This window comes from Ascaphus truei, unplaced genomic scaffold (genome assembly GCF_040206685.1).
Source record: "Ascaphus truei isolate aAscTru1 unplaced genomic scaffold, aAscTru1.hap1 HAP1_SCAFFOLD_1809, whole genome shotgun sequence".
Classification (NCBI taxonomy): Eukaryota; Metazoa; Chordata; class Amphibia; order Anura; family Ascaphidae; genus Ascaphus; species Ascaphus truei.
Genome location: NW_027454709.1, coordinates 16,030 through 43,747, shown reverse-complemented (window position 1 = coordinate 43,747; position 27,718 = coordinate 16,030). Strand labels below are relative to the sequence as shown.

Here is a 27,718-nt window from a genome sequence, read left to right as displayed (position 1 = left end):
ATCCTTCATAAATCCATTTTGACTATTACTAATAATTTTGTTTTCCATTAGGTATTCCTGAATATTATCCCGTATTAAACCTTCACGTAGTTTCCCTACTATTGAAGTAAGGCTTACAGGTCTGTAATTTCTCGGTTGTGATCTAGCTCCCTTTTTAAATATATGCACCACATCTGCTTTATGCCAATCTTGTGGTACTGAACCTGTGGAAATGGAGTCATTGAATATTTAATATAATGGTTTTGCTATTACTGAGCTTAACTCCTTGAGAACTCTTGGATGTATGCCATCGGGGCCAGGTGCCTTATTTACTTTAATTTTTTCAAGTCGCTTATGAACTTCTTCCTCAGTTAACCAATTGGTCATTAATATGGAGGTTGTGGCTTCCTCCTGTGGCACTAATATTGAACTTGATTCTTCCCTGGTAAACAAAGAGGCAAATAATTTGTTTAATACCTCTTCTTTTTCCTTATCTCCAATAATCTGCCTACCCATCTCACACTGAAAGGGTCCTATATTTTCTTTTCTCATTTTTTTTTGTTATTAAGGTACTTAAAGAACTTTTTAGGGTTGACCTTACTTTCTATTGCAATCCTTTTTTCATTATCCATTTTTGCTAATTTGATTGCCCTTTTGCAATTTTTGTTACATTCCTTATAATTCGGATTTCTCCGTCCCTTCTGACTTAAAAAATCTAAACTCCTTCCTCTTCTTGTCCATTTCCTCCCCTACCTGTTTATTTAGCCACATTGGTTTTGACTTATTTCTTTTATACTTATTACCCAAGGGTATACACTGATAAATGTGCTTTTCTAACAATGTTTTAAAGACTGCCCATTTATCTTCTACATTTTTTTTACCTGCAAAAACATCATCCCAGTTTATTAGTTTATTAAAATCTGCCTTTCTAAAGTTTAAGGTCTTTGTTGAACCCAAGTAATCTGTTTTTTGATTTATTTCAAATGAGACTATGTTATGATCACTGTTACTCACATGTTCCAGGACTTGAATATTTGTTATTACTTTTACATTGTTTTATATGACCAAACCCAGAACTGCCCCTCTCCTGGTTGGTTCCTCAATAAATTGGGCCATATAATTGTCTTTAAGCACCCCCAAAAACCTGTTTCCTTTTGTTGTAACGCTAATCTTATTTTCCCAGTCTGTCTGGATAATTAAAATCCACCATTATGCAAACATGACACAGTTTTGATGCCTTCTCCATTTGTAAAAGTATTTTAGCTTCCTCAATCTCACAGATATTTGGTGGTTTATAGCATATTCCCACAAACATTTTCTTTATACTTTTACTTCCACTGCTAATTTCTATCACAAAGTCTCTACATTTTCAACATTTTCATCTCTACTTAGACATCATCCCTTATAATAGGTTTTAGATCCGGTTTAACATATAAACATACTCCACCTCCCCTTCTATTTGTTCGATCCTTCCGAAAAAGGGAATAACCCTCTAAATTAACTGCCCAGTCATGAGTTTCATCCCACCATGTTTCAGTAATGCCTATGATATCATACTGCTCCCTTGCAGCTATTAATTCAAGCTCCCCCATTTTATCTGTCAGGCTTCGTGCATTAGCAAGTATGCATTTCAGTTTTTTTTCAGCCTGTACTATTATCTTATCTGCTTTTTCCTTTCTGCTCCCACTTGGTTTAGTCTTTAGAAGTTTCCTAGTATTATCTCTATTTACTATGGGTATCTCACTGCTTGTCAAACTTGCACTTGCCCCCATTCTACCTCCATAACCCCTTGTATCCTCCTCTATTCCATTTAGTTCATTATCTGTTTCATTCCCCTCCCCCCCTCTATCCTTGTTTAAAATGTCCTCCAACCTTTTTAGCATTCTCCCCCCTAGCAGATAAGATCCCTCTTCATTGAGATGCAATCTGTCCCTAGAATATAGATGGCACCTCTCAGAAAAGGAGTCCCAGTGCTCTAAAAACCCAAACCCCTCCTTCCTGCACCACTTTCTTATGTTTGACTTGTGTTTATTTACCTACAATACATTATACAGTCTATATTATATACACTTTTTTTTGTTGCAAATGAAATATTAATCAGAGACGCAGATCTGATTTGTACAAGAGATAATAACATGATTTTAAAGAAACATTTAAAAATTCCAAATATCAATAAAATTAACAGAAAAACTCGGTGATTTACTTAGTTTATGAATAATGACTTTAGTAAATTTTAATGGCTTTTAGGTAAAAAGAGAATTAAAACTAATTTACGTTTCTACTATAATCTTCCAGCAAATACAAAATAATAGGTATTTCACATAAAATTATCCCGTTCATTTATTTATCAGCAATGTTAAAATTTTCCATCAAAAATGCAAGAGAAGACAAGTGCACTGAAATTGCGCTGTTTTATATTATATTTACGTTTCTTTTTTGTTTTTATATTTTATGTATTCTTTTAGCAAAATGTAAAGACGTTTCACAGCATTTCCCATTTGTATAAGCTTATTAGTATCACGATTTACAATGAATCATTATGTAGTCATTAAAAGTCATTAAAAGCTTTTTATATATAGATATATTGATTTGATTTGTGGTGTTTTATACCACTACTATATTTTAGCATCACATTGTAACTTTTTGTAACACACTGCAAAAAATACTGCCCTAATAAGAGGACAGTTAATCTAACAGTATACAGTGACATGCTGCGCTATTGATTTACCGGTTGGTATCACTCATGGAGCAAATAGAGCCTATGTCCTGAGATATTGGTATCTGTAGCTGCAGATTGGTTCGCACACACTCAGAACCTGCCTGAAAGGTCTCATTCGCTACAAATAGCAATATACGTATATACTATCTACATGGTATAAGAATAGTCAAGGTTATCAGTCCTACTGCTATTCAGCCAGTGTAATATCGAACACAGGAACTTCCACATCTTATTATATATTAGTGAAAGCACTGTATGCCTGTCTGCATCTTCCTGTGTCCCTAGGGGAAATCTCATTGGTCCCTTGGCCCGCCCCCGCACCTCTGATTGGCCTGAGGCGGAGTGACGACACACACACACACACACACACACACACACACACACACACACACACACACACACACCTCTCTCTCTCTCTCTGTCCTCTCCCACCCCCCCATCACACTCACCTCCCCCCCGATGCTCCGCTCAGCTCCCCCCCGGTGCTCCGCTCAGCTCCCCCCCGGTGCTCCGCTCAGCTCCCCCCCGGTGCTCCGCTCAGCTCCCCCCCCGGTGCTCCGCTCAGCTCCCCCCCGGTGCTCCGCTCAGTTCCCTCCCCCCCCGGTGCTCCGCTCAGCTCCCTGCTCAGCTCCCTGCTCAGCTCCCTGCTCAGCTCCCCGCTCAGCTCCCCCCCGGTGCTCCACTCAGATCCCCCCCGGTGCTCAGCTCAGCTCCCCGCTCAGCTCCCCCCCGGTGCTCCACTCAGATCCCCCCCGGTGCTCAGCTCAGCTCCCCGCTCAGCTCCCCCCCGGTGCTCCGCTCAGCTCCCCGCTCAGCTCCCCCCCGGTGCTCCGCTCACCTCCCCCCCGGTGCTCCGCTCACCTCCCCCCCGGTGCTCCACTCCCCTCCCGGTGCTCCACTCACCTCCCCCCCGGTGCTCCACTCACCTCCCCCCCGGTGCTCCGACAGGCAGTGGGCAGGCAGCCTGCAGATGCCACGCGGGGCGCCTAAGATGGCGGCGCCCGGAAGGACCCCCTTCCTCCCTCGCGAGGGAGTAACTAACATGGCGGCGGCCGGAAGCAGAGGTGACGTGTGTGTCTGTGTGTCTGTGTGTCTGTGTGTCTGTGTGTCTGTGTGTCTGTGTGTCTGTGTGTGTCTCGTGTGTGTGTGTGTGTGTGTGTGACACTGTGTGTGAGACACTCCTGAGCTATGCATGGGGGGGGTCCCGTCCACTGTCCCCCCCTCCTGTCCACTGTCCCCCCCCCCCCTCCCGTCCACTGCCCCCCCCGTCCACTGTCCCCCCCCTCCCATCCACTGTCCCCCCCTCTCCTCCTGTCCACTGTCCCTCCCCTCCTCCTGTCCACTGTCCCTCCCCCCCTCCTGTCCACTGTCCCTCCCCCCCTCCTGTCCACTGTCCCTCCCCCCCTCCTGTCCACTGTCCCCCCCCCCCTTTTCCTAGCGGGAAATTTAACTCACGGGCAACGCCGGGTCTCTCAGCTAGTACACTATATTTGCAGTGTGGGAGTTAGCCACATATTTTAATCAGTTTGGCTGCGCTTATAGTGCCGGCTACGGATGACGTCGCCCATCTCTGTAGCCCAAGCGAAAGTTGTAATTTGAGTTTGGGAGACAGTCTCTTGCTACAAGACCTTAGGCAAGGGGGGAGGCTGAAATGGAAAGGAGTTGTAATTTCTATTTGTATGCTGAATTTACATTACTTTTACTTTAAATTACGTAAAAATTTACTATTTTACAGTTATTTATAGTGTGTTTCACTAGACAGACACGCACGCGCTTACACTCACGCAATCACACTATCTCGCACGCACTCTCTCACTCACAACCCCCCCCTCTCCCTGCACTCACACCCCCCCTCTCCCTGCACTCACACCCCCCCCCTCTCCCTGCACTCACACCCCCCCTCTCCCTGCACTCACACCCCCCCTCTCCCTGCACTCACACACAGACACATTCCACCCTGTCATAGCCTGACACATGGTGAGACCGTCGCTGTAAAAATCAAATTCTACTGACTACAGAGATTCACGCCGCGCCTACTATAAGCGCATGCGACTGATTCAATGCATTTCTTTTGACGTGCCGTTGTCTGCACTATAAGCGCAGCCTTAGCCTCTCTTTTTAATAGTTTTTACAAGTTTGTGTCGTTTATTTATATTATGATGTATTAAAGTTGATTTTTAAACTACTTAGGTCGATTCTACAAACACCCTATACATAAAGGTATTTGTTCCTATCAGCCATCGCTGTGTCTCAGGACATAGGCTCTATTTGCACCATGAGTGATACCAACCGGTACAATCAATAGCGCAGCATCTCACTGTATACCGGCTCATTTGGGTCTAATTAGGAGTGCACTTTACCAAAGGATATTTCTCTCTCCCCCTTCCTCTCATTATTGTGTATTTAGTAAGCTTCCAAGGAAGTTTGTTATCCTACAGGTAGAGTGAGCAATCTCTGTCATTTTGTTATACCTGGGAATACATTAATGTACTGAGTCTGTGTGAGTCTGAGCGATGCCACGACATACTTTATTGAACAGTAAGATGCTCTCAGAAATTGCAGAGGATGCTCTGATACTGATGATTGGTTCCCCTGCCAAACAAACAGCGACGATTGAAGAATTCTTTGTTTCAGGAACCAGTTCCGTTTGATAAAGTTGCAATTTACTTCTCCAAGGACGAGTGGGATTGTTTAAAAGAAGAACAGAAGGATCTTTACAAGGATGTGATGATGGAGAATTACCAGGCACTCAGGTCTCTCGGTAAGCAAACGGTACCCTAATTATAATTAATATGTAAAATGAGAAGATCTATAAAAATAAATAATTTGACTTCTAAAAAACAGAACATTTTGTTAGCACAATCTTAGCATAGGTGACTTGGATCAGACCAAACGTCTGCAGAGTATCTGTCCCCGTCCAGATTGGTTTCCTACGTAGGTGGTGTGTGCACTGAGAAAAATCACACTGACAGAGTTCAGAATGATAATGTCTGTCTTTATTGCTACAGCCTGCGTTTCTATATAGAGGCTGCATGGGGGGGATTGTATGCAAAAGGAGCTGTCTCAGGTCTAAAGGTTGTGTGCGAATGCACATGTCAGTGTCTCATTGGTTCTTGTTAGGTCTTTTCCTTGTATGGTCTTGTTATTTTAGTTTTTGGACACATCAGCATTTGGGTGGAATTCCTGGGTTGGGTGCCATCTTGATTTCATAGTTGATGGGAGGGGGAGCTGCGGTAGCCGTTTTGAGTAAGGAATCATAGCAAGGTACACATTACAGATGAAGAAATAGGCATTTTATCCAATCCATCACAGTCCCCCCTTGAAATGTCTATTTCTGAGTCTGTCCCTAGATGTATTCTAACTCATCTGTCCAGATGTGCCTGGGAACTTTTTTGTGCTGTACGTTAGACGAGTCATGGCTTGTCCATGACCCCCCTTGCCACAGACTTTGCACATAAGGAAGTCAGATGCTGTCCCTATGGGTTTATACTATTGTACTTAACTGATAGGGACTGTAACGGGGTAAATGGAGGAGGTAGCTACATGAGTATTGGATGAATTATACCAAAACGTGACCACCCCTTCATGTTGGGTGATAGCAACCTTTTGTGCCCCCCCCCCAAACCCAAGAAGCAAAAGATATATAGAATCATTTTCCTTCTGAGGTGTCCTCGTTGGGAGCTGGAACCTTCTTGCAATGAGAGGCGTGTATCCAGGTGTTCTTGCCAGCTAGTTTGATTGATGTGGCTGTGGTCAACAGAACTTGGAAAGGACCATCATATCTGGGCTCTAGGGAGTGTTTCCTTACAAATCTCTTCACGAGCACCCAGTCTCCGGGCACGAGTTTATGAGTCCCGGTATCTAGATCTATAATAGAAGAAAACACTCGACCATGTATATTGGTTAGTTCTTGCGCTAGGGCAGTTACATATTTGGTCAAAACATCAGACTGCATTTGTAACTGCTGTGGGTAGTAACAACAACCAAGTCTGGGGGCAGTACCAAACAGTATCTCAAATGGGGATAGAGCATGTTCCCCTCGGGGGGTGTATTGAACACTGAACAAAGCAATGGGTAGACTATCTGGCCAGGGCATATTTGTTTCCTGGGCCATTTTCAACATTCTAGTTTTCAGTGTGCCATTCATTCTTTCTACCTTCCCGCTACTCTGGGGATGGTATGGGGTGTGGAAAGCAAGGGTGGTCCCTAGCGCGGACCAAATTTCTTTAGCTAGCGTAGCAGTGAAAGCGGGGCCTTGGTCGCTTTCTATTACTTCAGGTACCCCATATCTACAAACCACCTCTGTCAGAGGAGTTTTTTTTCTGTTGTTTTCGCAGTGAGATTGGTGACAGGATAGGCTTCTGGCCATCCTGAAAACATATCTACAATTACTAACGCATATTCAAAACGGCCCGACTTTGGCATCTGAATATGGTCAATCTGGATACGCTAAAAAGGGTATAAGGGCCTTGCAAGGTGTTTCTGCGGTGGTTTTTCCAGACGTCCTGGGTTACACTTTGCACAAATTGTACATGATTTGCAGAAATTACTAGTCATTGGGGTAATTCCAGGCGCCAGCATAGTATTTGTCGATCAGTGCATTCATAAGAGTCTTCGAGAGATGTGCTGCTCCATGTGCCCATTGTACCACAGCAGGATACAGTGCCCGTGGCAGACAAAGTTTCTTCTTGTACTCGTAAATTCCTTCTTGGGGTGATGCACCTCTTTTCTTCCAGCTTTCCTTTTCTTCCTTTGTTGCAGATTCTTGCAACTTCTTCAGATATTCTCGATTCACTGGGAGGTTCTGCATTAACGGAACCATCCTTGTCGTGTCCACTCGATCTTCCACATCTCGTATCCCGCTGGCAGCTTGTTTTGCCGCAGCATCCGCCCAGATGGTTTCCTCTGGCTTCTTCTGTATTCAGTTTCCCATGGGCTTTTACCTTTAGGCTAAGGCCCGCTCCCAGAGTCAGCGCTCCCGCGCTGCAGAAAGGCGGTGCCCTGACATACACAGACCGCGATATGCGGTCTGTAGGGAGCGGGAGCCGGAGCGGGAGGTGGGCGGGAGTGGGAGGTTTGACAGGGAGGGGGGGGGCGTGGCTTGAGCAGAGGGACCCGCTACTCTCCCCCCCCTCCCTCCACGGACTCGGGCTGGAGCTGCTGATGGTAAGCAACACACACACACACACACAGGCACACACATACACACACACAGGCACACACATACACACACACACAGACAGGCACTCACGCTGCTTTCACTCCACACTCCTCCCCACTCCCCGAAGCCTCTCCTCCTCCCGAAGCCTCCCCTCCCCATTGGCTCACAGCCACACCACGTGACGCGTCAACGCTAGGAAACACCATTCTCTTGTGTCTCATATTGGCTGACGCGCCACAGCGTGTAGTGCGTTGTGCCGCCAGGGGGGACCGGGACCGGCTCGGTGGGGATTCCCCTGCTGGTGGGGAACTCGCGTGTGGCCGCCCGCGCCAACGAGCGCAGCGGGACCGAGGCCTTAGGATGGCCACATGGCTTGGAAGGAGTAGGGCGTCCATCAGAGCTTGTATGGCTGAGCTGTGTTTCACTGGTGTTCCTGCTGCTGTCAGAAATCCCCTGGTTTGCCAAATGACGCCAAAATCGTGTGCTACACCAAAGGCATATCTAGAGTCAGTGTAGATATTCGCCGTTTGTCCTTCTGCCAGTTTACACGCTGCAGTGAGAGCTTGTAGTTCGGCTTCTTGTGCAGATGCTGTTGACGGTAGTGTGCTTGCCAGTAGGACCACAGAGTCTGTGGTGACAGCATAACCCGTATGGTAGGTACAAAAAACAAAACTGTGCGCTACTACCTAACTACCTATAAAGTTTAAATGTATAAATATATACAGTGCAGTGACTATACCATCAATTTAGTGATAAAAAATGTATAAAAAATTAAACCACAACTCCCACAGTGAGGTAGTTAAACCTTAAATAATAAGTGCCACATAACCGTGTTGGGGATAATGGCGTCTGCAGCTGTAAACGCAGGGGTGGCTCAGCACCCCACACACACTAAGAGAAGGGAAACAAAAGAAAACAGCGCACAACGCCAAATAGTGAAGCAAATTCAACAATATATTATAGATTTAAAAAGGGGGTAATATATCTGCGTACATAAAAAAGGTTGGTAAAAGGCATGTAGTGTGTATCACACTGTTTACCACTCGGCTGTTAGCTGTAGATTCAGGTGCTTGCTTCCCTCTGCTGCTGCAGCTCAGTTGATTCTGGGGCAGGACGTCAGTCTTTTCACTCCCAAGGGGATTTCCCTTCATGCAGCCAGGTTCAGCAGCTGGTACTGGGGCTCGGTGAAATCGCTCCTGCTTCCTAGCCGATATGAAGCTGCTCCTGTACCTTGGCAGGTGTATCCTCTGCAGAGAGGTTAAAACGCAGCTTGCTGCTGTCTTCACAGCAGTGGTGGATTCAATAGGGAAGTTTGAACAGTCTTACAGAGTCTCTCACAAGTGTCCAAAACAGCACACAGGATGAAATAAAAACAGGACAGGCCAACACATAGACAAAGGCCAATGTAAGCAGATATAAGGCAATAGAATGTTACATCCAACTAGTTTCGTAGAATTAACTACTTCTTCAGGGAATCTGAAGAAGTAGTTAATTCTACGAAACTAGTTGGATGTAACATTCTATTGCCTTATATCTGCTTACATTGGCCTTTGTCTATGTGTTGGCCTGTCCTGTTTTTATTTCATCCTGTGTGCTGTTTTGGACACTTGTGAGAGACTCTGTAAGACTGTTCAAACTTCCCTATTGAATCCACCACTGCTGTGAAGACAGCAGCAAGCTGCGTTTTAACCTCTCTGCAGAGGATACACCTGCCAAGGTACAGGAGCAGCTTCATATCGGCTAGGAAGCAGGAGCGATTTCACCGAGCCCCAGTACCAGCTGCTGAACCTGGCTGCATGAAGGGAAATCCCCTTGGGAGTGAAAAGACTGACGTCCTGCCCCAGAATCAACTGAGCTGCAGCAGCAGAGGGAAGCAAGCACCTGAATCTACAGCTAACAGCCGAGTGGTAAACAGTGTGATACACACTACATGCCTTTTACCAACCTTTTTTATGTACGCAGATATATTACCCCCTTTTTAAATCTATAATATATTGTTGAATTTGCTTCACTATTTGGCGTTGTGCGCTGTTTTCTTTTGTTTCCCGTATGGTAGGTGCCTTGTTGATCAGCAAATCGAGAACCTTCCACAAACAGGATTAGATCTGGGTTCTGTATCGGCGTTTCACTCACCGTGGGCAGATGAGCTGTTTCTAGCTTCATGAGTTCGAAGCAATCATGGGGTAGGTCGACTCCAGCTGTGCTTTGTTCTTGTTCGTGTCCCTGCACATCTCCCCCTCTCGGGAAGTGGAAGAAGAGTGGAGGGGTTAAGCACTTGGCACCGGAGAAGGGTGACATTGTCTGGAATAAGAAGCGAGCATTGTAACCTGAGGTGTCTGGCAGCGGACAGATGTTTTGGCTGTGTCTGATTGCTGCTATTCTCAATGTCATGTGGTGCCAGGAGAATGAGGTCATGCCCTAGAACGATATCCGAAGTTTTATCCAGCAGTGCTTGAGCAGCAAAGACAGCACAAAGATAGGACGGTCCACCACGAGCCACAGCGTCGAGACGGCTGGAGTAATAACCAATAGGTCGACATCGGCCAGCGTGTGGCTGTGTTAACACTCCAGTTGCATGTCCATTTCGTTCTGATACAAAAAGCTTGAAGGGTAAATTATATTATGGGAGGCCCAAGGCAGGGGCCGAGGATATTCCCTGTTTGAGAACAGTGAAATTCTTGGAAGCCTCTGGGGTCATCTGAAAGGGATTTGTTGTTAAGACATCGTACAATGGTTGCATCATTTACTGCTTGAAGATCTTGAACCATTCTATACTTATCAGGTTCACCTTTCGCGGTGCGTTTCTTCACAGGGAAAAGAGGGGTATTGCAGGGTGAGGTGCAAGGCATTAATGCGCCATTTGCAAGGAGGGCCTTAACATGTTTCGTGATAGCATCAGCTTGTGCTATCTTTAGTGGGTATTGCGGTTTACGGGGAAGCGGGGCCCCTTGTTTGAGCTGTACAACAATGGGTGGTACCGTTAGGTGCCCGATATCCTCAGGGCCGGTGGACCATAATTTGGACGGGATCCTATCCATGACAGCGGGCAGTATACTGGCGGCTGAGGGTTTGTCCGCTAATGCCAAAAGTATCGGAAGGGAACAAAGGGCAGAGACATCTGACTCCCAGAGCGGGGAGGTTACATCAATGGTGCCGTCCTCAGAGAATATTATGGAGGCCTGTAACCTGGACAAAACATCAGCGCCAAGCAGATTAAGCGGGCAGGTAGAGGAAACTACAAATCGTGCAAATAGTTCAGGGTAGGGACCTATCTGCAGGGGTCGTGTTAATGGGCTAGAGCGCAGAGTGCCATCTACCCCCACACATGAAACATCAATATCAGACAAATAGGAAGGGTCGGGTATGTCTGCAGCTCTAATTACGCTCCTGGCTGCACCTGTGTCTACCAGGAAGGGGGTGAGGTGACCTTCTATGGGTATTATAACCTGGGCTAGGGGACCTTCTCCTTCCCGGATGGCTACAGCTAGAAGGGGGGTTGACACAGGCTTGCCGGATTCCTAGCGGGGCCGGTCCCCACCATGATTGGTGGGCTGAAAGGGCATTTGACGGGGAGGTAGCTGGTCATCGGGGTAGCGGTTGTCCCTGCTCTGATTCCACTGGGAATTACTGTTTCCGGGGTTATATTGATTCCTGCGGGGGCGTCTAGGTGCCATGCAGTTCCTTCTAAAATGGCCGGGCTGGTCGCAATTAAAACAAGTGGGAGGTGGTCGTAGCTCATACTGCACATGATTATAACCTTGGCCATAAGTGGGGGCAGAGACATTCTCCGCCAACATAATAGGGGTGGTTTTCTTCAGGGCCTGGCTTGATTCAAGACCCTTCGCTACCAACAAAAGGGTATCTAGAGGGAGTACCCGGAATTCTGGTCGTGCCAGAATTAAACCTTTACGAATGGGTGCCTCGAGTCCGGCTACAAATACAGCAGATGACATCTGACTATGGGCTTTGTTGTAGGTGGTAAATCCTAAATCGGAAAAAACGTGGGATAATCTGGTATGGAATTTCTCCACTGATTCCCCTTTTTCCTGAGTCACATCCTGTATATTGATGGCTTGGTCAGCCAGCTTTTCCCTGGCCCAGTCACGTAATTTGTCACAAAAGTCCACCCCGGAGGCATATGTATCATCACCTGTCACCATAGCGTCTGTCAGGCTTTTTTCCATTATGGGCCAGTATGCTTCCCCCGCCTTAATCTCGCATAAGCTAACCAAATCTCGTCGAGCTGCTGAATACGTTTTTTGAATCTGGGCCACTCTATGATAAAAGGGCATAGGTTGTTCTCTGGGTCTGGTAGGGTGGTTACCAGGGAGGAGGCTTGGGTGGGGGGTGAAGGTGACATACATTATTGGGGCGCCTTCTACCTGCTTGGGCGTCTGCCCATATAACCTTGGGCCGTGGTCGGGTACTGGGGGGTCTGGGGTTAGTGTTACAGGTCATGTTCGCCTCCTGTGCAGAGGCCTGTGACTCAACATCTGAGTCAAAACTATAGGGCGCACTGTAGTGGACACTGCCGCTGGGTCTGTGTGTTATTGTTGTGTTGGGGTAGACTTGAATCCCTACCACTGGGGCAGTGGTTGTTTGGGATTAAAGGGCTGGCATCAGGGGCATTAGGGGTGAAGGTAACAAAGGAGTGGGTACGGGTGAATCAGTCACACTGGGGCACTGCTCACCACAATTATAACAATCTTCCCTGCATTGGGGGTTTCGGGTGCCACACCTTAAACATGTCCAGGGGGGTGGGTCAGCACCAGCATAGGGTGGGGGTTGGTCATTTTCAGGGGGGTTACTTGTACAGTTGCCGCAAGGGTGATAAAGAAATACAACCTTCCCTCCCTTTTCTATCTCCTGCTCGGTCCATTTTTCTCTGTGGACAGCCTTGGCAACATTAAACCAGGCTTCCGCTGTCTTCAGCAGGTTGTTATCACTCAAAATTCCTCTTTCATTTAAACATCTGCACAATTTCCGTATCTTTTACACATTCCTTTGGAGGGAAAAGGGGGGATTTTGGCGCGGTCTGTGCTGCTGCTGTTCTGATTCTCTTTCTAGTTGCCATTAGAACAGTGGCCAGTACGAACAAACCTTTTAAAATTTTTACCAGTTACAGGGCTACTCCCATTCTTTTCCGTTCTCTTCTCTCTCTTTCTGCCACTAGGTGGCAGGCTAAGACTCCTTTCTCTGTCTTACTCGCCTCTGCTCCCATGTAAAGGCTGCACTGCAATTACTAGCAAAAATGTCCTGCCTTTTTTTTTTTCACTTATAACACTTTCTGTCCCTTCCAAACAATATACAGTCTCTAATTGTTTCCCAATTTCTGCATATAAACCTTTCATAAAAATAACCCTCACTACCTACTTCCTCAACACCATCATATGCCTTGATTATCTATCGGCAAATTCACTTGCCTATTTCTTTCCTATTCACTTTGCAGTAAAAAAGAAAAGTGTACGTTAACGCGGAAAAAACAGGAGTTCGGGCAGTTTAACGTCTAGGGGTTATCGCCCAACTAACTGTGGGCTATCTCTTTTACTCTCAACAATCCCCACCCGTCCTCATGAATTCTCAACATTAATACACAAACACATTTTGGACATAACATACAACTTGATTATGAGAGAGAGGAAAAGGTTGTTCAGGAATCAGTCGGCAGGATACCGCGCTGTTACCAACCGTAACGCGCACCTCAACACCCCTCCCTCCGCAACGCGCCCACCGCGCAGTCACTACCGGGAAAAACAACACACCTCCCACCGCGCAGTCAGTACCGGGAAATACAACACACCTCCCTTCGCAACGCGCCCACCGAGCAGTCACTACCGGGAAAAACAACACACCTCCCTTCGCAACGCGCCCACCGCGCAGTCACTACCGGGAAAAACAACACACCTCCCTTCGCAACGCGCCCACCGCGCAGTCACTACCGGGATCACGTGTTCCTCTCTGAACTGACTTTCCCTTACTTCCCCATTCCCCTCCTTCCACCAAGTTTACAACGTACAATGACAAGACCCCTAGTCAGCCGGCAAAAATCCCACTCCACTTCGGGCTCCCACTTGCGGCACTGACTAAGACATATAACATATAAACATAAACCGGGTGACAGTCTAGGTAACAGGTTCGAGTTTAAAACAGACTCCGGGCAAGATATCTACCTGTCTATAGGTGACCTTCGGAGAGCCGTATGAGACACAGAAATAGACCAACAGCGGAAACTGTGCGTATCGGTAGATAATAAATGTTATCTTACCGTACTCCAGAGGTGATCAGTCTCCTGCCGCGTCCGCACTTGGTCCACCTCGGTCCCTCTGTGCACGGCTGTCTGTTGGTTCACAACCCGGATGCCCCACGTTGGGTCGCCAGCTGATTTGGATCAGACCAAACGTCTGCAGAGTATCTGTCCCCGTCCAGATTGGTTTCCTACGTAGGTGGTGCGTGCACTGAGAAAAATCACACTGACACAGAGTTCAGAATGATGATGTCTGTCTTTATTGCTACAGCCTGCGTTTCTATATAGAGGCTGCATGGGGGGGATTGTATGCAAAAGGAGCTGTCTCAGGTCTAAAGGTTGTGTGTGAATGCACATGTCAGTGTCTCATTGGTTCTTGTTAGGTCTTTTCCTTGTATGGTCTTGTTATTGTAGTTTTTGGACACATCAGCATTTGGGTGGAATTCCTGGGTTGGGTGCCATCTTGATTTCATAGTTGATGGGAGGGGGAGCTGCGGTAGCCATTTTGAGTAAGGAATCATAGCAAGGTACACATTACAGATGAAGAAATAGGCATTTTATCCAATCCATCACATAGGTAAACCCTTTGGGTGTGGTTTGACATAGCGATTATGTTATAAATGTGATGGCAGTGTGGCAAACTACAATAAAGGTCAAAACCTGCTTTGCCCTTGCCCATGAAGATGGCTACCCAATGCACGTGTTAACTGAACCATCTTATGAGTATAAAATGGGCTTCCAACTTGAGTACGTTTTATGCTGTTTTATGTCATGTTTAATTTCACTTATCTGTATGACTCGTGTGCCTAAGCAACAGTAGCAACAATGGCTAAGTAGCAGGCAAACATGCCCAGACAGAGGTCTTGTCTTTGTGTGGGGCCAGGTACAGTATTCTGAGACAATGTGGAGTTGGAGTTGAGGTGCCGGCCAGCTGGGAGAGCAATCACTTGAAAGCCAAGAGCATTGGTCTCGCCAATTGGTCTCCCTGGCAGCGAGGCGTCTCATCCTGCGGGAGGTATGGAGCTGAAACCAGGGAATGGGGTCTGGGTCCTAGACCCATTGGACTGTAGTCTATTGTTCAGTAAATTTTCCCCACACTCCAAGACCCTGTTCCTTGGGGGCTGTCTAACACTGTGCCTTGATTGGTCCATCTTGAACGCCCCCCTTCGCTTCTGATTGACCCAGCTGAAAAATGCTCTGGTGATTGGTGGCACCAGTTCTCCATGTTTCGAGGTGGAGGCCGGGAAAGTATGGATGCCGATTAGGGCTCCACAGTTGTTCTGGATTGGTCTCGGTGTCGAGACAAACTTCAACGAGAACAGTGTGTCACAGCATGGGTAGCCAGCCTCATATATAATAAAGGTGAAGCCTGGCTGGCTGCTCCAAAACCGTGTGTAATGGCCGCCTCTGTGAGGCTCATGGTGGCATGTATTTGTAAACCCTCCAGAAAGTGTGTGTGTGTGTGTGTGTGTGTGTGTGTGTGTGTGTGTGTGTGTGTGTGTGTGTGTTGCTTCAGACATAAAAGTAACATTTAGGAAAAGGAGTCCCTGCTCCAAAGAGCTTACAATCTAATTTGTTGATTAATAGGGTAGGGAGGGAGAGAGCCCCCGTGTCAGCCTAATCAAGCATTAATTAAACTACAGTGTTATAATAGTATTAAATGGCGCAAATGGGGATATAATTGATGAGCAGAAGAGAGAAAAGAAACCCCAATGAATGCACTCGTAGAAATGTAATGAGTAATTTTTGAAATGTCGGTTAAAAACCTTTGAGAAAGCGCTCATTAGCGTGAAATGTACGTTAGGTGAACAGGTGGTTAGATGGAATGAAGTCATTGTATTGTATGTCTTTATTTGTATAGCGCCATTAATGTACATAGCGCTTCACAGTAGTAATACACGTGTTAATCATATAAATAAGAAATAATATAAATAACAGGTCGTGGGAAGAAGTGCTTCAGATAAAAGTAACATTTAGGAAGAGGAGTCCCTGCTCCGAAGAGCTTACAATCTAATTGGTAGGTAGGAGGAACGTACAGAAACAGTAGGAGGGCATTTTGGTAAGTGCATCTGCAGGGGGCCAAGCTTTATGTATCATGTCTAGTAATATCTACGGTGCTACTCATATACTTTAAGCAAGTCGGTCTTAAAGGTGGATAGAGTGGGTGCTAGTCGGGTATCGAGGGGAAGGACATTTCAGAGGTGCGGGGCAGTCAGTGAGAGGTTTAAGGTGGGAGAGGGCTTTAGATACAAAGGGGGTAGAGAGAAGACATCCTTGAGCAGAACGCAAGAATCGGGATGGTGCATTGTGAGAAATTAGGGATGAGATGTAAGGAGGAGCAGAAGAGTGTAAAGCTTTAAAAGTGAGGAGGAGAATTGCATGTGTGATACGGGATTTGATAGGAAGCCAGGGAAGGCTTGCAGAAGTCCCTGTGAATTCACAAACACGGTGCCAGCAATTCTAAGCTGAGAACTGAAGAGGTTTTGATACAGACACAGATGAGTATTAGCTACATTTGTATCTTGTTTCTAAGGGCTTCCCTAAGGCCTGGGACATGGTACAGCAGGCCGTGCTGAGCCGCACTGAGCAGATGCACTTACCCCCTGCACCTGTGATCAGCGCGGCTTTAGCAGCCGCTTCCGCACGCGTACGGAGGCTCACAAATTTTCAGGAGACAGGCAGGTTTGAATTTCGGCGCTGAGGGGAGCGGAGGAGCGGTCACGTGACCGCAACCATCCAATGGGAGCGATGGACTAGCCCCGCCTCCCGCTCCGCCTTCGCCCCGCCCCCAAAGCACGCTCACTGCCTCGCCTGCCAGGATGCAAAAAAGCCCCAGCTTGAGCAGGCGAGGCAGAGCAGGAGCCCGGCTCAGCGCGGCCCGAGGCACCATGCCCAAGGCCTAAGAGTCAACAACTTAGACTCCTCATCCCTTTTACTGTACAAATGTCTTAAAATGGTTACAAAACTAGCATTTGAGAACTGAGGGTGGTCATCATACTGCTAGAAAACAAGCAGCTGCTATAGAAATACTGTTAGCATTACAAGTGCATTCAAAAGACATTGTTACTTATTATAGCAACAGTAGCAGTATCAACATTTAGCAGTTAAACTATTAGTGCTGTTTAAATATGGTGCTTATGTATTACCACGTTTGGCATTCTTTGACTGCAAGTGATCAATATCAACAGTGCAATCCTAATAGTGAGTGTACTATATACTGCAGTTTTTTTAAAACAGCTAATAAAGGGCTATAACTGGATACAGTCTTTGAATCGTGCCCTGAGGACTTAAACTACACAATTAGTGTGTCCCTCTTATTGCAGATTACTTGCCAAGTATGGTTATATGATAAAAATGAGTTTGACTATGTGCTGAATATGTTCGTCTGACACCTTCCATGTATACAACACTTTCAGTGTATTAGTGTGTCATTTATATGCTTGAGAAATGCTCGAAAAATAGCTCACTGAGTATACAGTGAGTCAGTGCATAGAGATAGTTTGTGCGCTTGAAATACAATCTCTACTCTGTTTTTGATAACATAAGCCCACTATACATTGCAAGGGCTGATACAACATTGCAGGAGCAATACATTTGCACTGGAGAAAGTTTGTATAATGGATTACTGATAAGACAGGATGTTATGGCCTTTTTTTTTTTATATGACCAATAACAACTAACGTTGTGCTTTAATAAGCATAAAAGGTTTCAAGGGCTGGTCATGGATATTTTTACCAGTTCCCTTCATAACTAATTTTTATATTATTGAGTATTAAAAGGTTTTTAACCCACATTTCAAAATTACTCTACATTTCTACGAGTGCATTCATTGGGGTTTCTTTTCTCTCTCTTGCTGCTAATCTAATTTGTTGGTAGGAAGAATGTACAGGGACAGTAGGAGTGTGTTCTGTTAAGTGTGTCTTCAAAGGGCCAAGGTTAATGTATGACTTGTTTAATTATCTGCTATGGAGCTACTCATGCTTCTTTAAGCAGGTGGGTTTTGAGGTGGGTCTTAAATGTGAATAGAGAGGGTGCTAGTCGGATATTGAAGGGAAGGGCATTCCAGAGCTTGGGGCAGTCAGTGAGAAAGGTTTAAGGCAGGAGAGGGCTTTAGATGCAAAAGGAGTAGAGAGAAAACATCCTTGAGCAGAACGCAAGAGTTGGGATGATGTATAGCGAGAAATTAGGGCTGCGATGTAAGGAGGAGCAGAAGCGTGTAAAGCTTTAAAAGTGAGGAAGTGAATTGAGTGTGTGATACAGGATATGATAGGAAGCCAGGAGAGGGATTTCAGCAGGGGGGACACTGAAACAGATTTTGTAAATAGTAGAGTGATTCTGTCAGCAGCATTTAGGATAAATTGTAGGGGAGACAGGTGAGAGGCAGGAAGACCAGACAGCAGGAGGTTACAGTAGTCGAGAGGGGAGAGAATGAGGGTCTGTGTCAGAGTTTTTGCAGTCGAGCAACAGACGAAAGGGTGTATCTTTGTAATATTATGAAGGAAAAAACTACTACCTTTTGATTGTGAGAGGAGTCGTGTGAACCCTAGGCAGCGTGCTTGGGCTGCTGGGTGAATGATGGTACTTTTAATAGTAATGTGGAAGGAGGAAATAGGGCCAGATTTGGGAGGAAGTATAAGGAGCTCAATTTTTGCCATGTTAAGTTTAAGTCGGCAGAGGGCCATCCAGGATGATATAGCTGAGAGACATTCAGAAACTTTTTAGTCTGTACAGCAGGTGTAATGTATGGGGTGGAAAAGTAAATTTGTGTCATCGGCATAGAGGTGATATTTAAACCCAAGAGTTGTGATTAGGTCACCTAGAGAGCGTGTGTAAAGAGAAGAGGTCCCAGGACAGAGCCCTGGGGTACCCCAACAGAGATCGAAGGAGGAGGTGTTGGCAAAAGAGACACAAAGTACCATGGGAGAGGGAAGAGGAGATCCAGGATAGAGCTTTGTTACGAAGGCCGAGAGTATGGAGAATGTGAAGAGGGTGATTCACAGTATCAAATGCTGCAGAGAGGTTGAGTAATATGAGCAGAGTGTAATGACCTCTGTCTTTTGCAGCATGGAGGTCATTAGTTATTTTAGTGAGGGCTGTTTCAGTGGAGTGAGCAGTGCAGACATTTTGGAGGATAATGCTGCACACCCCAAAATAAATTCAAAGGTTGATACAAATATCGGTGCTCCTGGTTCAGGAATCTCTGCGTGGTACCCCCAGTTTCATGTATGAAAGGAAGAACGTAAGCACTATGGATTTCTGCTATAAAAGTGATTTAATGAAAGCCAGTGGATGACGTTTCGGCCTCCAAGGCCTTTCTCAAAAGCAAGGGGCATAATGAAAACAAAACATATAAGAATCCCATATATAGACCCCACCACAAGTGTCCTTAATTGTCCCTGATTGATATAATTAAGCCTCTCCCCGTCGCTTCACAGTGATGTTTAGGGCAAAGTCTCATTCCTCCTCCATTCAGATACTTCCCTCTCCAAGTCTCGCGATATCGTGACGTTATCAGGGAGTGCTGTCTCCTCCCCTCTCCATAATGCCATTCTGTCTTCCCTCTCTGTTTTGCCATTCTGATGATGCTCCTGGTTACTTCATCCATTCCAGGCGTGGGGCGGTGCTTCTCACACACTGTACCATACACACAAGGCTGCGACAGCAGAAATCCGTTGTATATAATGTATACCCTGTTCACTTATGTAACTGTATTTGTAACCATGTATTTGTCTTAACGCTATGCCCAGGACATACTTGAAAACGAGAGGTAACTCTCAATGTATTACTTCCTGGTAAAATATTTTATAAATAAATAGAGCTTAGGTTCTTCCTTTCATACGTGAGCAGTGCAGAAGCCAGATTGTAGAGGATCTAGGAGAGAATTCGTAGGTGGTGAGAAAATGAAGCAAGCGAGAGAATACAAGACGTTCAAGGAGTTTAGTGGCAAAAGGCAGGAGGGAGAGGGGTCAAGAGGGCAGGTGGTAGAGGGAGAAAAGGAGATCAGTAACGATACATCCTCTGTGACCGCGGATAAAGAGTCAAGGAATGCAGGAAGAGAGTTAGGAAGAGGTGGAGGAGGATACAGAGGGGATGGCCTGACGTATGGATTCCACCTTTTCCTTTAAATAGTCTGCAAAGTCCTGAGGTGAGATGGAGGAAGAAGAACAGGCAGCGGAGGGTGGTCTGAGTAGGGAGTCAGTGAGGATCGTCGTGAAGCCCCGCCTCCGCCACTCATCCCGCGACGTCACGGGTGACACGCGTCAGCCACAAACTGCGTGCACGCGTCGCGCTCTTAGGACCAAAGACACCACATGGACAGTCTCCGGGCTCCGCCCCATGACGACATGGGCAGCTCACAGCGCCCACTCTATGCTCAGACGCCGCGCAGAGTCAGACAAACAAGCAGTTAACTGCAATTCCTTATTCCACAGCTGTTGTTGACTCTGCCCCTGCCTATCAGTACACCGCCTATATGTGATCAATCCTTACCCTGCAGCTGTGGGCCGCCCTGCTATTCATTACCTTGTAGCTGCATGCTGCCTTTCCCATTGGCTGCTTGTCCTTTACGTACTCAGTCCGTCCTCTCACAAGCTAGCTGAGCATAACACTTATTATTACCGTGTGAAGTGCTTAATGCAATTCCTGCCTCCTTGTCTTGTTCCTGTTATTTTGGTTCCTGGCTGTGTTCTTGTTTGACCTTGGCTCTCATCTGAACTCCGTACCTCTGCGCTCCTGACCCTGGCAAGTACCTAAAATGATCTGCACCTCTAACCCTGACCACAGCAAGTACCTACTGACTTCTCTTACCCCAACCCGGCTACCCACGACCAATTTACACTCTGGACGCACTCTCGTGGCTGGAGGTCGGTGTCGTCTCAAATCCCCACCTCGGCCTCGCGGTCGTGCCCTGTTTGTGGTGAGCACTCTATTACACAAAGACAGAGAAGAGTCGGCGTGGATAAGACTTGTGCGTGTTGATTAGTGGAGAAAAGTAGGTTTGCTTAGCTTGAGAGAGGGCAGAGTTGAAACAGGATAGCATACATTTGTAGTGAAGGAAGTCTGCGAGGGTGTGAGACTTCCTCCAGAGGCATTCAGATTAACGAGTGCAAGAACGCAGCATGCGTGTGTGGGAATTTAGCCGGGGTCGGGCTCAAAGGACAAGAATGGCAGAGAGAAAGCGGGGCATGTAGATCAAGAGATGACAGAGCAGAGTGGTAGTTCCTGACCAGGTTCTCAGGATCTGGAGCTGAGAGAAGAGAGGGCTCCTGCGTAAAGTGGAATCAAAAGCTAGTAGGTTATGCAGAAATGAAGGGTAGATGGAGGTGGAGAAGTGAGAGAAAATTAGATGAGGTGATGGTCAGCGAGACGAAAGGGGGAAATGGAGTAATCAGAGGGAGAAGTTTTTAGTGAAAACCAGGTCTAGGCACTATCCTTGTGGGTGCTGGCTGCAGTCCACTGTTGAAGGCCAAAAGAAGAGGGTAGAGTGGGAAAGTGTGAAGCTCAAGGGAGAGATGGGTCATCAATATGGCAATTGAAGTCTTTGAGGATTCAAAGTGAGAGAGAAAGACAGAAGGGGTGAGTAGAAGTAGGTGGGCAATAGATGGCCTCCACGTGGACATGGAGAGGAGAGAAAAGCTGGACAGTGTGAGCCGAAAAGCAAGAGAAGGCGGAATAGGAACGGTACGATAACGGCAGATAGAGAGCAGGAGCCCCACCCTTACACCCCTGCCAACAGGGTGCGGAGTGTGGGAGAAAGAAAGGCCACGCAAGAGAGCGCAGCATCCAGAGCAGATGGTTACTACAGGCATACCCCGCATTAACATACGCAATGGGACCGGAGCATGTATGTAAAGTGAAAATGTACTTAAAGTGAAGCACTACTTTTTTTCCCACTTTACGATGCATGTACTGTACTGCAAACATCATATGCATGCATAACTGATGTAAATAACGCATTTGTAACCAAAATAAATACAGTAGGCTTTATAGAAAGAAAATCTTTAATGTCAGCTGATTTTTTTTTCTGGCAGATGCAAAATGGATGAACGGAAAATTATGTAAAAATTATGTCAATTACCCCACTCACTCAATCCCCCCACAAAATACATACCAAAACCCCCCACCCCTCTAAATACATGTAACCCCACCCCGCAATACATAATAAAAATACCCGCTCCCGCCAATACATTTGTTAAGACACCCACCGCCTCAATACATTTTTAAAAGACCCCCACCGCCTTAATACATTTTAAAAGAGCCCCACCGCCTCAATACATTTTTAAAAGATTCCCCCCCCCCCCCATACAAAAATTGGGCCGTACGGGTAAAATCACATCTCCTCCAACACCCCTCATATCACCACCCTGCGTCTCCCATATATCACCCCCCCCTGCATGTCCCTCACATGATCACCCCCTGCATGTCCCTCACATCACCCCCCTCCCCTGCATGTCCTTCACATCACCCCCCCTGCATGTCCTTCACATCACCCCCCCTGCATGTCCTTCACATCACCCCCCCCCGCATGTCCTTCACATCACCCCCCCGCATGTCCCTCCCATCACCCCCCCTGCATGTCCCTCCCATCACCCCCCCGTATGTCCCTCCCATCACCCCCCCTGCATGTCCCTCCCATCACCCCCCCTGCATGTCCCTCCCATCACCCCCCTGCATGTCCCTCACATCACCCCCCTGCATGTCCCTCACATCACCCCCCTGCATGTCCCTCACATCACCCCCCCTGCATGTCCCTCACATCACCCCCCTGCATGTCCCTCACATCACCCCCCCTGCATGTCCCTCACATCACCCCCCCTGCATGTCCTTCACATCACCCCCCCCTGCATGTCCTTCACATCATCCCCCCTCTGCATGCCCCTCACATCACCCCCCCCCTGCATGTCCCTCACATCAACCCCCCCATGTCCCTCACATCAACCCCCCCATGTCCCTCACATCAGCCCCCCCATGTCCCTCCTCCCTTTCTTCCCCTACCTGAAGCAGCGTGCAGGTTGCGGGCGGCAGAAGCACGACAGTAAGCAGAGGCTCTGAGCGGGCTCGGGGGCAGGGGTGATCGGAAGAGCCAGGCTGGGTGGGGGGGTGATCGGAGAGCCAGGGGGGGGTGGGGAGGTGATCGAAAGAGCCATTTATATCGAAAGAGCCAGGGTGGGGGGGTGTGATCGAAAGAGCCAGGGGGGGTGGGGGGTGATTGAAAGAGCCAGGGGGGGTGGGGGGGTGATCGAAAGAGCCAGGGGCGGGTGTGGGGTGATCGGAAGAGCCAGGGGGGGGTGCGGGGTGATCGGAAGAGCCAGGGGGAGTGGGGATGTGATCGGAAGAGCCAGGGGCATGATCTGAAGAGCCGGGGGAGGTGGGGGGTGTTCGGAAGAGCCGGGGAAAGGAAGAGCCAGGGGGAAGCTGGGGAACTGAAGAGCTAGGGGAGCCGGGTAAAGGAAGCACCGGGGACAGGAAGAGAGGGCACACCGCCGCAGCATGCGCACGCTGCCCCTTGGTGTCCGTACTCGCGAAGCATGTGTACGTACACAGGGGGTAAGATGCAATTAAAAAAAAAATGTACGTACTTGTGAGTGTACTTAAAACGGGGTATGCCTGTACATTCCCTGTTCCCCATTTATACAATTTCCCCCCTTCCAGACAGTGATTAGCGCTTTTCTGGAAGGGTTTACTAATACCGTCCACCATGAGCCTCGCAGAGGCGGCCATTACACACGGTTTTGGGGCAGCCAGGCTTCACCTTTATTATGAGTCTGGCTACCCCTGTTGTGATACTGTGAACCAAGGGGTGGTCATACCTAGTTACTGGGAGTTAAGGTGGATTACGGAGGAGACATCTAGGTTAAAATAGCTTTGCAGCACTCTACACGCAGCGAGCTAGGACTTCCCCTATAATTCCCTGTTTGGTGTGTATTACTTGTATTCTGTGTGTGTGGCTTTGGTTGAATCTCTGGTTTATTAACGACTTTTGTTTGGTGTTTTGCAATCCTTGTAGTCTCATCAACCCTGTATCGTGAAAATGAAGTCTGATACTTCATGGACCTGTGACGTAGTAGCTATGTCATTATCTACCTGCTTGTTTTTGTTTGGAAGGTAGCATTCTGTGCTTCCTTCTTATAGGAAGAGGATTGCAGGAGGAGGACGTCTCTGTCATCAGTGATGGAGAAATCACATAACCGCTTCTGAGAAATGGTCACATGCTTCTGAGTGCCAGACGGACTATGGCACTCTGCTGCAACTCCTCTGCCACTCAAAGGGTTTATATGATCCTATACTTTGAAAATGTCTATATAAGATTTTGTTTATGTTGCAAATACTTTAAATATGAATATGTTTTCCCCCTGACTTACACAGGATGTGTCAATGTAAAGCCTGAAATTATATCAATGATGGAGCAAGGAGAAGAGCCATATGTAAGGAGTCACCAGCAGTTTCAGGAGAAGGAAAGTCCTACAGATATCAGCAAAGGTGAGTAATAAACACTTTGGTGGGTTCTCTCAGAACAATCATTATATAACATTTCATGAAAAATAAAATGTTGATCACAAATAAGCATATTTGCAAATAATTTCTAATGTCCTTTTTTTAACTTTACTGTTCCCATAATAAAGAGGAAATGTATGTGGTACATAAATTTCCTGATTTTTCAGTTGTACTGTATATAACGCTGGTAAGAAATATCCACACAAACAGTTTATTGCAATTTTGAATGTTTTTCTGCAATTATAATTGGAAATATTTACTGATCACCATATTTGTTACACATTTTACCATGTGTATGTAAAGAGGCACCAATCTTTAACTAAATCTGACATAAAAAAAAAAATTGTTAGATGTTAATGAATTTCTTTACTCTCATTTTTTCCCCTAGCTGTTGGATTCAGGAGCAGGAATTCCCCTGATGGATATCACATTTTGCTCTGTTCACCAGATTGTGAAATGGAAGATATCAGTGTTACCCAAATGTATCAAGGAGCAAATCACATTAGCCCAAATACACCAAGCAAAAGTTTGAGAAAATCTGTTAGTAATAATGCTAAGGAATCAACCTCGCATGAAGAAGGGAATCTCACAGACTTCCACATTGATACACTCAGAGAACATTCAGGGACATCTATTCATATTACAAAGGGTAACAAAGGAAACAGTAATGCAGGAAAAGTTAACAAGAGCTTTTCAATAAAGAGGTATAAGTGCTGTGACTGTGCTAAAAACTTTAATAATGAGTTATCTTATAGAATTCACCTAAAAACACACACCACAGAAATGCTGTATAATAACTCAGAATATCAGAAATGCTTAACTAGTAACTCGGATCTTGTTAAACATCAGACCGTTCACAAAGAATCTAAATCGACTCTTATTGCACATCAGAGAATTGATACCAGAGATAAACCATGTGTATGTTCTGAATGTGGGAAATGTTTTCGCTGGAAAGGTAATCTTGTTGCACATAAGAGAGTTCACACAGGAGAAAAACCATTTGTATGTTCTGAATGTGGGAAATGTTTTGCCCAAAACCATAGTCTTGTTGAACATCAGAGAGCTCACACTGGAGAAAAACCATTTGTATGTTCTGAATGTGGGAAATGTTTTGCCCAGAACGCTTACCTTGTTGCACATCAGAGAGTTCACACTGCAGAAAAACCATTTGTATGTTCTGAATGTGGGAAATGTTTTGCCCAGAACGCTTACCTTGTTGCACATCAGAGAGTTCACACTGCAGAAAAACAATTTATATGTTCTGAATGTGGGAAATGTTTTGCCCAGAACGCTTACCTTGTTGCGCATCAGAGAGTTCACACTGCAGAAAAACAATTTGTATGTTCTGAATGTGGGAAATGTTTTGCCCAGAACGCTTACCTTGTTGCACATCAGAGAGTTCACACTGCAGAAAAAACATTTGTATGTTCTGAATGTGGGAAATGTTTTTCCCAGAACACTTACCTTGTTACACATCAGAGAGCTCACACCGGAGAAAAACCATTTGTATGTTCTGAATGTGGGAAATGTTTTGCCCACAGCAATAGTCTTGTTGCACATCAGAGAGTTCACACTGGAGAAAAACCATATGTATGTTCTGAATGTGGGAAATGTTTTGCCCTGAACGGTAGTCTTGTTGCACATCAGAGAATTCACACAGGAGAAACATTTTCATGTTCTGAATGTGACAAATGTTTTAACAGGAACTCCGTGCTCATTAGACATTCTAGAGTTCACACAGGAGAAAAAACATTTGGTTGTTCTGAATGTGGGAAATGTTTTGCTCTGAACACTACTCTTGTTGCACATCAGAGAGTTCACACAGGAGCAAAACCATTTGTATGTTCTGAATGTGGGAAATGTTTTGCCCAGAAGGCTGGTCTTGTTGGACATCAGAGCGTTCACACAGGAGAAAAATCATGTGTGTGTTCTGAATGTGGGAAATGTTTTGCCCAGAAGGCTGGTCTTGTTAAACATCAGAGAGTTCACACAGGAGAAAAACCATTTGTATGTTCAGAATGTGGGAAATGTTTTGCCCAGAATGCTAGTCTTGTTACACATAAGCAAAGTCACACAGGAGAAAAATTAAATCATGACCTGTGGGTCACCTCTCTGGGATGCACCAGTAATCATTCACAAACGTTTCGTTTAATTTGAGGCTGACAGAATAGTTTCTAGTTATCATTTATGGCCTTCTAAACAACACGTCACTTCAAGTGGCCATCCGTGATTGGCCCCCCAATTAAGTATTCTTTGAAGAACAGCACAGACCCAGGAAAAGTCTTGACCTGTCAAACCCAATATAGTGTATTTTTAAAATCAAACTGTAGCTACATTAACCCATGAAGCACAACATTGATTAAAATTCTAAATATTTCACGATATCATGACAATGACACTGAAAATTATGATTTTGTTTTTGTGAAAAAATATCTTTAAACTTATGAATTCATAATGGTGGGATTTTGGTTAAAGATCAGGATTCTGTGGGTCTTGTGGATGAGGCGGAAAGGGTCCACATGGGAGACCATCTCCTGAGCCATGTCGGAGTAAGTGACGATACACCCAATAATAACTAAGAACAAAGGATGCATCCCCCATCTTATTTCGGAAATGTTTACTTGACCTGCTATATGATTTTGACAAGCTGTCCAAAATATATATAATGTATGCGGTTTTCTTAACTAATAAAACTTGTTACAAAAAAAAAAACTTATGAAAACATATTGCATTTCTTTTGTTATTGTGTGTACTACTTTTACTATTTTATTTACTAGCTTAGCTAATTCAATGTCATGTCCCTGTGAAGAGCTGCATGTCCTTCTAAATACCCACTCTCCTCTATGAAGATATATTGCAACATCATCACACTTTATAGGTACACGAGCACCGGGAATCCCCCACTCAGTATTTAAATGGCACAAATAGTTCTGTCACCATACTTTCCTTACAAAACATTTGCAAAATATTGTTAATGAAGGTACACAGATAAGCAAAAGCCATGAGAAAAACACTTCAACAAACTATTCCAATTAATTATGACATGGAAATGAGTTGGGAAATATATTAAAGTTACAGATAGCAGAAACAATTCATGAAATAATACTATCAAGGTCAACTT

At 45.8% G+C, this 27,718-nt stretch overlaps 1 protein-coding gene across 1 annotated transcript; it reads left to right on the top strand.

The window, feature by feature from the left end:
- LOC142476959 (uncharacterized) lies at window positions 1-27,289 on the top strand. Its single transcript, XM_075582031.1, has 4 exons — window positions 1-119; window positions 5,333-5,459; window positions 24,469-24,582; window positions 24,986-27,289. Exons 2-4 carry the CDS (start codon window positions 5,426-5,428, stop codon window positions 26,752-26,754), a joined length of 1,917 nt encoding a protein of 638 aa, XP_075438146.1. The 5' UTR covers window positions 1-119; window positions 5,333-5,425; the 3' UTR covers window positions 26,755-27,289.
- Window positions 27,290-27,718: the final 429 nt, after the last annotated feature.

Bases quoted from the DNA above. Each gene is read 5' to 3' on its own strand.
- LOC142476959 (XM_075582031.1), top strand. From the start codon at position 5,426: ATGATGGAGAATTACCAGGCACTCAGGTCTCTCG. The intron at 5,460-24,468 runs GTAAGCAAACGG...TGACTTACACAG, and splicing joins CCAGGCACTCAGGTCTCTCG to GATGTGTCAATGTAAAGCCT. The intron at 24,583-24,985 runs GTGAGTAATAAA...TTTTTCCCCTAG, and splicing joins TCCTACAGATATCAGCAAAG to CTGTTGGATTCAGGAGCAGG.